Source organism: Ambystoma mexicanum, chromosome 13, assembly GCF_040938575.1.
Source record: "Ambystoma mexicanum isolate Mex_15411 chromosome 13, UKY_AmexF1_1, whole genome shotgun sequence".
Taxonomy (NCBI): Eukaryota; Metazoa; Chordata; class Amphibia; order Caudata; family Ambystomatidae; genus Ambystoma; species Ambystoma mexicanum.
In genome coordinates this window covers 493,922,198-493,935,070 of record NC_090938.1, presented here as the reverse complement: position 1 = coordinate 493,935,070, position 12,873 = coordinate 493,922,198, and the positions used below count along the sequence as shown (strand labels likewise).

General features: G+C 49.9%; 1 protein-coding gene across 1 annotated transcript in view; it reads left to right on the top strand.

The window, feature by feature from the left end:
• Positions 1–611: 611 nt before the first annotated feature.
• Positions 612–12,873, top strand: part of ITGB3 (integrin subunit beta 3) — a 511,657-nt gene continuing 499,395 nt past the window's right edge. The window contains exon 1 of the mRNA XM_069634154.1: positions 612–965. Coding sequence (XP_069490255.1) covers positions 905–965 — 61 coding nt within the window. The 5' untranslated portion in view covers positions 612–904. The remainder of the gene's footprint in view (positions 966–12,873) is intronic.

Genomic DNA, 12,873 nt, shown 5'->3' with positions numbered 1-12,873 from the left:
TAGAGGCCCTGCCCTGGAGTTTCCATGCGCTGCCCTGTACCTTGCAGTGGTAGGCTGGGGCAGGAGGGGTACAGACCCTGCGCTGGAGTTTCCTGCGCTGCCCTGTACCTTGCAGTGGTAGGCTGGGGCAGGAGGGGTACAGACCCTGCGCTGGAGTGTCCCTGCACTGCCGGTCCCTTGCAGTGGTAGGCTGGGGCAGGAGGGGTACAGATTCTGCCCTGGAGTTTTACTGTGCTGCCCTGTACCTTGCAGTGGTAGGCTGGGGAAGAAGGGGTACAGATCCAGTGCTGGAGTTCCCTGTGCTGCCCGGTACCTTACTGTGGTAGGCAAGGGGCAGAAGGGGTACAGAACTAGCCCCAGTTTTTCCCTGCGCGGCCCTGTACCTTGCAGTGGTAGGCTGGGGCAGAAGGGGTACAGATCCAGCCCAGCGTTTCCCTGCGCTGCCCTGTACCTTGCAGTGGTAGGCTGGGGCGAGGTGGCTGGGGGTTGGGAGGGGGGGAGATGGTACGGACCCTGCCCTGGAGTTTCCCTGCGCTGCCTGGACTTTGCAGTGGTAGGCCGAGGGCGTCTGGTCCTGCCCTGCTCGCTGGATGCATTTCCTGCCCTAACCCTACAGCCCGCTCTGGAGGGCCCCCCTCGCCATCAAATGCCGGGGAGGGGGAGGGGCCGCTTTTGACGGAGAGAGGCTGGTACTTGCTCTCTCCCAGTCCCAGTCCTGACTCAGTCCTGCCTGAGCCATACCCCCTCCTGCTGAGCTGCCCCCTTCGCCCTCCCTCCCACACGCGGGCTGGCGGTCCCCTACCTGGCTGCCCTCACACCACAGCCGGCGGAATCACTGGGGTGTGTGTCCGCACTCAGTCTCGCTGTACTCTGAGCACGCAGCAGTCACCCCACTGACCGGGAGATGGGAGCGCTCCAGCCCGCCCTGTGCGTCCTTGCCCTGCTCTTGCAGACCGGAGTTTGGGGTAAGTCTGCCCTGTGGAGGTGGGGGGAGGGGGGCAGCGTGCGGGGAATTAACAGGAGCGGACCGTGTGCTCCGTGGAGAGCTGCATACTCGGAGCCGGTAACATATGCTGTACTCGCAGCTCGCCCTAGTCACCTGCAGGCTGGGTGTGCACGGGTTCTCGGTGCCAATACTTCCGGAACCCGTATACTCTGTTCTGGGCAGATGTGCTGCTTCATGACCCCCCCCCTTCCGGAGCTCCGGCTCAGTGGGGACGCGCCATAGGTCTCCCGCCCTCCGGGAGAACTCTTCTCCCCTGGGCGGTTCTGTGCCGCTTTCCCGTGCAAGGGAGAGCGCGCGTCTGCTTCACGCTCTCCCAACAGTTGTGTCGTTGCTGTTGCCTCGTCCGTCTCCGTGCAACGTCCCCTGACTCTCGCTCCATGCAGGACCCGGCCTCTCCCTTGCCACCCTTCACCTCCGCCGTTGCTTGGCCCCTTTTCCGGCTGTCTCGTTTTCAGTAATTTAGTCTTGGGCTCCTTGGTACACTTTGTGCCCCTCCCTGCGGCTGCCCGGCCCAATTGGCTGCCCGTGCCATGGGGATTGTCGCTCTCTGTGGGCCGCGTGCTGGCTCCCCCGGCGCTCACTTCGCCTTCTCCCCACTTCCCTGTAGAATAATGTTCCCGGTCCTCTGTCTCCCCGACCCCAAATTATGTCTCTCCTATGTGTCTCTTGCCTTCACACAGGGTCTACCCTAGACTGCCCATTCTTTCTTGACCCTGCCCCTGGTGCGGGACCCTGGCCCTTTATCGCCCCTGCCGTTTGTTGGCTGTCTCTGACCCTTCCTACAGGCGCCTCTTTGCTTATCGCTTGCTGGTTGCACCCCCGATTGTCCCCTGTACCTCCCTCTCTTGTCCCTGCCCGCTATTAATAACATCAGGAGTTTTACATAGTGCTTCGTGTCATTTGTCCAACATAACATGATTGATGTTATTATCACGCAATTTAATGGCGCCTTGGAAGGATGAAGGCCTAAGGTGGCACTGTCGGAACCTGCGTGCAAAACACAGACTCGGCGAGTGCTTAATTCGCTGAGCTATCTTACCAGCTGTTGTCTCATAGCGTTTTCTCTCTTGTCCTCTCTGGCTCCCTATGGCCCTGCTTATCTTCATCTATATTGCTACTTTTTCTATCGTGGCCGTCTCTTGCTCATGTTCCTCTGTCTTTTACATTATGCCTGTGTCTCTCCTTATGCCTATGCTTCTATCTAGTGTCTCTTGTGTTGCTTTCTTTGGCTTCAGATGCCGCTGTCTTGCTCCCTGTGCGTTTGTTTGGCCCCTATCATGCCTTTATCTATTGCCCTTTGTGCATTTTACCTCTGCTCCTTATGCCTCTATTTTACTAATTATGCCCCTTGTTGACCCTGTGTATCTATCTATCAGCCCGTGTGTCTTGCTTTTACTCATTATGCCTCCGTTTAGCAGCTTTGCATGCATCCATTGTCCCATGTGTTCCCGTCTGTTGCTCCTTACCTGTGCTTCTATCTCTTTTCCCCTCTGCCTGTTGCGTCCACTACAAGCCCCTCACTTGCCCTATGTGCCCCACCTGTTTAGCTCTATAGACCTGTGTCTATTGCCCTCTATGCCTCTGTCCATTGCTCTTCAGGCCTCAGTTTGTTGTCCCCTGTGCGCCTGTCTTTTGTCCCCTTTCCCAGCCTCTTGTGCCCCTTTTCGCATAACCCTTTCTCTCATGTATACCCCTGTACCTTAAAGTTGCTGCCTATTCCCTGCTTGTATGATATGATATAGTATAACGCGCTTAATCCCAGAGGTTTCTAAGAGCGGAACCGGGTATCGAACTCGTGCCGCTCCGTGTTGTCTTGGTTCTGAAGCGAGCACGTTGTCATTGAGCTATCCTCCCGAGTATGCCCAAACTCTTGTCCATTATGCCCCTGTCTCGTGTCCCCTGTGCCTCAGTGTCTTGCCCCATGCCTCTTTCTCACAGGCTTTTGCATCTTCACTGCTATGACCCTGATTCTTGACCCTATGCGCCTGTCTCGTGTGCCATTTTATGTATTTATTTTTACATTTTTATAGCGCACAGACAGCCCTCGGGCATCGCGTCGCGGCGCTGTTTCTTGTGTGGAACTTAGTTACAGAGAAATAACATTTGCATATTAGTCAAATATGCATAGCATACATTTAAACGTTCTTATCTTGCAGGAATAGATCTCAGGTTTCCTATAGTAGGGTGACCAGATGTCCCGGTTTTGCTGGAACAGCCCTGGGATTTGGCCCTCTGCCCGCCCGCCCGCCCGCCCAGAGAGTTTGTTTTGTTTTAAAACCCCTGTCCCCGAAAGGGAGAGTGACAGACCCGTTTTTTAAATCACCCATTAAATAAACATCATTTGATGTTAGGAATGTTGACATCCTAGGATGTGCTGGAACCCGCAGCCTTGCAGTTACAAGCCGTGTGCATTAACTGCGTGTGCCCCAGAGGCAGGCTGAGAGGAAAGGGCACAGCACAGCATGCAATGTCAAACAGAGCAAAAGCACCTTTGTTCTGTATCTTCGCCTGCTTTTTTTAGAGTGTGTTATCGTTGAAATGCTCAACTTTTCACACTAAATACCAATAACAACCGAGTTCATAGTACACATATAACTTTAAAATACATAGTTCAATCAGTACTACTTAAAATATATCATGCTTGTTATTTACATGCTTTTCTCAACACTCAACGCAGCACACTTGTTATGCAGATACTGTGGGAAGGTAGGGTCAAGGGATTGGGGGGGAGTGGGTTCGTCTTTCTTTTATGTTGTTGGCTGTCCCGATATTTTGTCTTGAAAATCTGGTCACCCTAGCCACATGGCCCTGCCTTTTGCACACTATGCCCCTGTCTCTTGTTCCCCATGCCTCCTCTCTTGTTCCCTCTGTCTCCTACCCCGTGCTCCTTTGTCTTGTCCCCATGCCTCGTCCCTTATGCCCTTTTCCTCATGCCTCCATCTCTTTCCTTTTCCCCTGTCTCCTGTTCTCTATCTCCCGGTCTCTTGTCCCCTATGTACCAGTGTCTTGCCCTTTATGCCCGTGTCTCTTGTCCTGGGTGCTCTATACCTCTGGTCACCTATCCCTACATGCTACATCCCTTGTCCCCCATGCCTCCGTCTCTTGTTCCCTTTGCCTCCATCTTCTGCCCCTTTGTCTTGTCGCCATGCCTCAGCCCTCGTGCCCTTTTTTCTCATGTCTCCATCTCCCTCATATGCCCCTGTCTCTCGTCCCCTGTGTACCACTGTCTTGCCATCTAGGCCTGTGTCTCTTGTCCTGGATGCTCTCCATCTCTTGCCCCTATGCCCCTGCCTCTCCCTCAAATGCCCCTGCTTCTTGTCCCCCAAGCCTATGTCTCTTGTCCCGTATGCCCATCTCTCTTGTCACCTATCCTTCCATCTCTTGTCCCCAATGCCTTTGTCTCTTGTTCCCCAGGCCTGTCTCTTGTTCCCTATGCCTCCGTCTCCTGCCCGATGCCCCTGCCCCTAGTCCCTTTTGCCTCTTTTGCTCTTTTTCCTCATTCCCCTGTCACTTGTCCCCATGCCATTACCTCTTGTCCCAGTGCCCTGGCTTCTTTTCCCCCAAGCCTATGTCTCGTGTCCTGTATGCCCCTCTCTCTTGTCACCTATCCTTCCATCTCTTGTCCCCAATGTCTTTGTCTCTTGTACCCTATGCCTGCCTCTTGTTCCCTATGCCTCTGTCTCTTGTTCCTTATGTCTCTGTCTCCTGCCCGATGCCCCTGCCTCTAGTCCCTTGTGCCCCTTGCACCTTATGGTCTTTTTCCTCGTACCCCTGTTTCTTGTCCCCATGCCATTACCTCTTGTCCCCAGTGCCCCAGCCACTTGTCCCCATGCCTCTGACTCTTGTCCCTCATTCCTCCCTCTTATGTCCCCCATGCCTCTTCTGTTGCCCTGTCATGTGTTTACCCATCAAGCCCAACAAAAGCTCGGACTGGCCTGTAGGGCAATACCCGAGGCGCAGGTCCAAAAAGCGAGTGTGGGCCAGTTTCAATGGCCAAAGTGGGCCAGTCTGATGAGTGACTTCATTTGCAGCTGGTAGTTTAGACCATTATTACTGAGCACATTTTTTTAACATGCACAATTTGCAAGACTTTTACCCAAAAACCTCTCCTTGGGCAGTAGTCAAACAACTTGTCATACAGAAAGAAAATCTATTTGCAATTGGGTGGCACTTTTTCATTGGTGCCTAAGCCAATGTTATGCCTCAATCTAGCCCTGGCCCTACTCTTGGGCCGCTCTCTACATCCCCTCCCGCCCCTCACTTCCTCCTCACATGTTTCACGCTTGTTTTCCTTGACCTTCGCTTCCTTCAATCCCCTCTCCACCCCTCTGGGTTTTTATGACCACGCGCAGCGCACATCTCACCCATGCCTCATAAATCCCACCTGGACCATTTCCATGTGTTGTATGACGAGGGGCGTGCTGGGAAATGTTCCCGTTTGGGGAATGCTCGCAACAAACGTCTCACTTGGGGGTTCACACAGGCGACTTTAGAAGTATTTGGCAGTTGGTGGGGTGTGGGGCAGTGCTGAGAATGGGAAAAAATGTACTGGGGGAACTGTCACCCCTTTGAAGGGGGGCTGTGGGAAGGTGGGGTGGGGCCGTCAGCCAGGTTGCGCAACCAGTATCTGTTTATAGAGCTCAATCCTGTTGATTTACATAAAAGCGAAGAGCATTATGGTAACACCATACTGTCCACAATTTTAAATGTTAAACATGTCCAATAGCGATTCAGTAAAAAAAAAAAAACGTTTAATGGACTTTTAATTTTAATAATAGACTCTTCTGTTTTGAATGGTCATAGTATTCAACCTAATAAACAGATGTCTGTAAATTGCAGGACATATATATGTCAGTCTTTCGATAATTAAGAATGGACAGCTGTGACATTGTATGTGAGGCTTTGGCAGTTTCTGTATGCAGTGCCCAGTGCGTATTGCTGCATGTTCTGAAAAGTGGTGGTTACACCTACATGTACTAATTCAGCTGGTTGCTAGATAGTGTACAAGCCACCGGTCTGCTTTCTGGGGGGTAACGTCGATTGGACGTGCTTGCCCGTGTGTAACATCCCGGAGCGACCTTACTGGACTCCAATCATGTGATCATAAGCAAATCATTATCTCCCTGTGTTTCGGACTGGACTCTAGGGCAATACCCAACAGGCTGGTGTAGGTCAGTGTTTTTTGTCAAAGTGGGCCACTTTTTTGGCCAGTGTGGGGCAGTTTGAGTTACTTCACCACGCGTCTAGTAGTTTTGATATTTGATATTTGTTACGGAATAAATATTCTCTAAAATGCACAATTTGAATCACATTTAATCAAAAAAACTCCCCCTTCGGTTCTACTCAAACAGTCTGTCACATAAGAAATTAAGTGCTATTTGCCACTGTGGGACACCTTTTCATTGGTGCCCGAGACAATGTTATGCTCCAATCCAACCCTGGCTTCAGGCCCCTTAATCAGGCCCTGCCTCTGGTCACACAGTGCCCAGGGTGAACAAAATGCCCCTTCCCTTCTAAGAAAAGTCTCACTCCGGCAACTTCCTGCCTATGGCCCTACAGATGTGTTTCTCAAATGCTGCTCTGTGTCTCCAATACCGAACCCCATTGACCCCCACACCCTTAAGATTAACTGGACGGTCGTTATTATTCACAGGCACTCAACATACGCCTCTGTCTTAATGCTTTATCCAGTGGCCTGCCTTAGGGCGCTGGCTAGTGGCTCTTTGGTTATACTTGAGGGGATCTTGGGTGGGCCTTTGCAGTGCTGCTAAAAGGTTAGGCAGGCAAGCCCACTGCTTGCGGTGGCATGGAAGGGTCCACCAGGTGAGAGGATATATCCCTGAAGGCAGAGTTATACCATGAGCGGGGCTTGACCTAGAGGCTGGAGCAATGAGGAGGTAGGACACCTGCCGTCTTAGTCTGCGGTCTTTAACTTGCTACAGTTTAGATCTGTCAGTGGTGGTGTTGGATGCCGAGGCTGGGCCTCCTTGCTCCAAGTTCTCTACTTGAAAGTGTGGCCACGGTTTGCACGGTTTGAGTTGCTTCTGGATCTGTGTTATCTTTTTCTTCTTCTTGGGATGGCTCCTCAAGGGCTGGAGCCAGCGATGTCCACCTGGAGAGATGATGTTCGCCGTTAGTCACCATTGTCAGCCACACACCTCCGCTACAGCTCCTCCCACTTCCTAGTCTCCCTAACATACTGAAGGAGGAACCTGCACTGCTTATCCTCAGGCCCCGTTTTCAGGTGAAACAAATCAGATATTCGTGTCACTGACACCCCGGTGCTACTCATCCTGGCTATTAGCATTTCCCTCTGAAGTCTTATCTTGCCACCGGCCCCACCTTTTATTTAGTGCAGAGACGCGGCCTTGCCTCACCTCGTGATGGCAGGCGGGTGCGCAGCGCACCTGCCGCGCATACACTTCCTCCAATCTCACAGTGGCCATTCGGGTCGCTCGGCAACAAAGAACTGCATTTGGAGGGCGCTACATGCGCTTGCCACGTGCTCCGTGCACTGAAGGCCTATCCCTCCAAAGCCACCCCGCCTCTGCTGCCTCTTTTGCCGCCCGCCAACCACCGCCAGCTCCACTTACCTTCTGCCACGTCATGTCCCCCTCTCCGCCAGTCCCCTTCATATAGAGCAAGAAGGGGTTCCCTCCTTACACCCCGCTGGCCTTTCCATGGTGGGCCTCTTCTGTGGGCCCTGCTTCCTTTTAATGAAAGGGGTACAACAACCACATGTATTTTTGTAATCAAAGATAACTGGGGTTTTTGGGCACAAAGTCACCATTAGCACCCAAAGCGTAATGCCAGGGTTTTACTAGTATTAATATCTGCAGGGGCTTACTCAACCAATCATGGCTTATGCCCTTGGTGATGACCCTTGCTTCTCTCTGTCCTATCACCTGGGGCTAGCGGGACATGACTGGGCGGGTAAGCCCACCTCTCACCATCTCTCCAACGGGGAGGGGGCAAAGGTGGGGCATGAACACTTAATTGAACAGTCAGTGCTGGATTTCAAAACAAAACATTCTGCTTTGTGGGTGGCATGCACTGGGATAGAGAATAAGATGAGGGGGGGGCTCACCAATGCTGGCAGTGGGCATGAGTGCTGGCCAGCACTGCAAGGGTACCAGGTGGAGGTGGGTAACTCGTGCCCCATGGTCAGCAGTGCAGGGTGAGGATGGGGGCATCCAACTCAGGTTTTCACACCACGGGCCCCCTCCACTCCCCACACATAACTTTCACGCATACCCTCCAGTGCAAATCCAGAAGAATGAAGTTGAGAGGAAGAGCATGGTGTTGTTTTACACCTTGCCCATCCTCACACCCAGGAAGGGAGAGACAGGAAACAGGCAGGGAAACCGACAGGCATGCACCACAGGGTAGGAATGCCGTCGGCAACGCCGGCTGGGGGCTAGCAACACAGCCCCCCACACAGGCACAACAAAGACCCAGTGCATATAACGAGCTGCCTTGCAGTACCAAGGCAGATATTAGTTTGGGTCGCTGCATGGGGACCCAAGCACAAGAGTGCACTGCGTACGCAGAGTCTCTCTCTAATTTCTCCCAGAATCCTCCCACCCTAGAAAAAGGGAGAGAAGAAAGAGAAAAAAGACAGGTCACGGTATGGTGACCCCACCATTGTGGGAGAGAGAAGGCGGCACAGGCCAGAGGGGGCAACCTCAGGAGCTGGTGCCCAGAAGTACAGCATATTATGGTTACTGTAATTAAGATTATGTTTGTTATGACCATAATTGTGCAATACAATCCACAGCCTATTATTGCCACCACTTACCCAATGTTTTCGTGTTACTACATGAGGGAGGGGTAGGGGGGCACCATAAGGTTTCCCCACCCTGGGGAAGTGTTGTTTTATATTCTGCTTGCATATGGGTCCACTGGTTATGGGGTGAGCTGCACAGAGGCTGGCAACATTGGAATGGCTAGTGAGGAGTGCTGTGATTAGGGGCGGGGTGGAAATAGGCGACCACGGATAGGATCATTCAGGGTGAGCACTGGGCTGAGACAGGGGGTGCATAGAAGCTGGCCAGGGAATTGCATGCGGGAATGAGGATTCGGAATGCAGTGATGATTGCTATGGGAAGGTCTGTTGCAGCAGAAATGGCGACGATGGAGGCTGGTGCTCAGGAGGTGGGGTTTACAAAGGACAGTGATGCAAAGGCACACTTGTGTGGTTGGATTAACCTGATCACACATCATAATATCATGCTTTTATATAGCACTTGAGACAGATGTGTCCAACTTCTAAGCGCTGTAAAAAAACGATGTCTGATGGAGAGACCCCTAAAGGCTGGTAACTGGGCAGTTGCTGGCAGAGATAAGGGTGCACAGTCATATAGCCAGCCAGTCTAGGACTCCCTAAACTCAGTACACTCTTCCGGGTTGCCTTCCAGGCTGGCTTCCATTCCACCCCCATTTGAATGGTTAGAATTGCATAAAATCGCATCGAAAACATAGTAAACAATCACGCCCTCCATGGATTTGAGACGCACTTAATATTAAGCAATATCCCTAACGTGCACTCAATCACCCCGAACAGATTAAAAAGCTCAGCCTTCCTGGGGCTCTCGGGAGTTTCCACAATTTGGCAACCTCCATAATTGTGGTTTCTAACCCAAATCTGCATAACAAAACGGTGTGCTTAAAAGTTGCGCTGTAACTCGTTTCTGTGGACGCACAGATTCCAATTTTAATCCCAAACCTTCCTCTTCAATTTATAGAATTAAACCAAATTAGTAAAATAGCTCAGCGTGTTATGCCACCATCTCAGACATATGTGTGCAAACTTGCAGTCAGACGTTCGAATCAAGGAGGATCAACTCAGACCTTAATCTTTCTGAGGTCAGTAAAGTACGTGGCCTTGCAATGAGTGACAGGACATCTGTAGAATGCCGGGATCATGTGATTTGCCTTGATATGTGTGTGTGTGTGTGTGTGTGTGTGTGTGTGTGTGTGTGTGTGTGTGTGTGTGTGTGTGTGTGTGTGTGTGTGTGTGTGTGTGTGTGTGTGTGTGTGTGTGTGTGTGTGTGTGTGTGTGTGTGTGTGTGTGTGTGTGTGTGTGTGTGTGTGTGTGTGTGTGTGTGTGTGTGTGTGTGTGTGTGTGTGTGTGTGTGTGTGTGTGTGTGTGTGTGTGTGTGTGTGTGTGTGTGTGTGTGTGTGTGTGTGTGTGTGTGTGTGTGTGTGTGTGTGTGTGTGTGTGTGTGTGTGTGTGTGTGTGTGTGTGTGTGTGTGTGTGTGTGTGTGTGTGTGTGTGTGTGTGTGTGTGTGTGTGTGTGTGTGTGTGTGTGTGTGTGTGTGTGTGTGTGTGTGTGTGTGTGTGTGTGTGTGTGTGTGTGTGTGTGTGTGTGTGTGTGTGTGTGTGTGTGTGTGTGTGTGTGTGTGTGTGTGTACTCCTTCAGGTTCTCGAGGGCTTGGAGATATTCCTCTTCGGGGAGGGCATTGGTGCTGGGATGACTAGAAGGAGGTGTGCACCCCCAAACCCTGTGTTGCATCCAGGAGAAATGTTGAATAACACGGTTCCAGCTTCATTTGTGAGTTTGCTAGCCAGAGGGCTGTCCAACAGTTCAAAAACCCCGGATGGCCTTTTCAGGGAGTTTTAATAACGCTTTCTAGAACGAGGGCGGGGTCATTAACACAGGATGCCTTACCCCTAAATTATGGCCCGAGGAGAAGACAGGGCCAAGGGGCATAAGTTGGGCTAGGGGTCCCACACAATAATGGCCCCTCTCGAGGTGTGTAGTCTCGGGAGGATAGCTCAGGAGCAGCATACTCGCCTTGGAAACAAGATAACATGGAGCACCACAGGCTCGGTCCCGGGTCCGGGCTTAGGAACCTCTGGGTATTAAGTGTATTATCAATAACCTATCATATCATATCATATTAACACATAACAGTGATAACAATAACATGTGTTGGGGAAGTTGGTAGGAAAACGTGTTTAATAGTGGGTGAAGAAAATAGACAAACGGGGTTAGTAAATTAAATGTGGTTTTATTTTGTAGTATTTAGATAAGAAGGTTGTTTTCATAAAATAAATATTTAAATTGGAAACTTAGTGGAACTAGAACAGTTTTCATATGAACATGCGTCGGGTGTAATGTAAACGGTTGCAGGGGTCTGCAACCCTGGCTCTCCAGATGGTTTAGACTGCAACACCCATCATCCCTAATCAGCGTAGCCAATAGCCAGATTTCATGGAAATTGTAGTCCGAAACATCTGTAGAGCCAAGGGTTGCAGACCCTTTCTCCATTTGAAAGCTGAATGACGCAGAGTAGTTTCAGAACCAATCATTGGCTGGAGATTGTATAAGGAAATTCTCTCTAATTTTATGGAACACCGGCCATATGTGAAACGATTTTTTGGCAAAATGTTGAGAAGACCCTACATGTTTTTCGTAGGTATTTGTTGGGTACTTTTGAAGTGCTAGGCCCAGGATTGAAAGATTAGAATATGTCATATTTGTGCTAAATTTTGGACGCAAGAGACATTAAAGCGCAGAGTGATTTATTGTGACGGGCCACCTGTGCGCCCAATGTCCTGGTAGATTCTCACGAGGTAGTACCATGTTAAAATCCCAAACCGTACGAACGACAGCTTCTGTTATTTACATGCATTCTTAGTTATTGGTTGTTGATAGATAAATGATGTTTTAACTATTGTAAATGGAATTCTTTCAAATCGTATTATAATTATTAATGAAGAGAGTTATTATGTTAACCATTTGAGTGAAGTATTAGATATTTATTAATAGTTACACTTTACGGACTGAACTACTTTACAATGTGAACAATTATTCATCTGTACCACACTTTGGAATCAAATTTAAAAAGCATTGTCCCATATTTGTGCATTAAATTGGATGTTGCACAGAAAAAAAGAATGTCTTCCCAGATAGGGACGGCCTTGTTGAGGGATGTCTTGCCTCGAAATTGCATAGCTTCTTCTTGGATGCAGAGGATTGCTTTTGGCTGCTTCGATGGCTGATTTTGAAGATGTAGTGTTCGTTTTTGCAGTCAATACCAGTAGTTATTGACTGCACTCTAAATATTCTTATTGGCTGAGAAGTGGTAAATAATGACACCCATATGTACTAATGATAATTATATCATGTTTTTGTAATAATGCTAACGATGGATTAGTCCCACTTCTAGGCGACGTCATAGTAAAACGCGTTGCAAAATAAAACTCAACTCGCCATGCGCTCAATGGGCTCTCAGTGCTTGGCTGTCGCTAGCAATGAGGGGCGGGGCGCAGAGAGAGTACCCCTCTGCAGTTCCTTCCTTTTGGTTTTGGACAGTTTGCAGGCAGAGACTGGGTTTGTCTAACAGCAAGGGGGTCTTATGAGCAAGAACTAATAAACGATCAATAACAAGCTTGATTAAGAATTAACTCTTAGTGAGCTGGTCAGGCTTAATTAAAAAAAAGCCACTCTATATACATCTCAGAAAACAACGTAATTGAATCTTGTCACTTGAGTCATATGTGTCATTGTTACCTGGCTCGGACTGGCCTATAGGGCAATTCCCGAAGGACCAGGCCAGGATGCTTTTCGTGGCCAGTTTTTTGAGCCATAGTTGGACAGCTTGAGGATTTACTGCACTGTGCAGTTGGTACTGACCAAATATGGTTTATAAAATTCACTATTCGCGACATATTTTACCAAAACACTCTTCTGTCATGAATGTTTGACAATTGTGCGCCTGTTTTTCATTGTTGCCAGGGCTGATACTTACGGCCCAGTCCGACCCTCATTTTTACCCACCTCAAAGGCAACCATGTTCTGTCATTTGATTGATCTAAGGCTGAGCTAGTGCTGAAGGAATCAAGCCTGCAAGCTATTCTC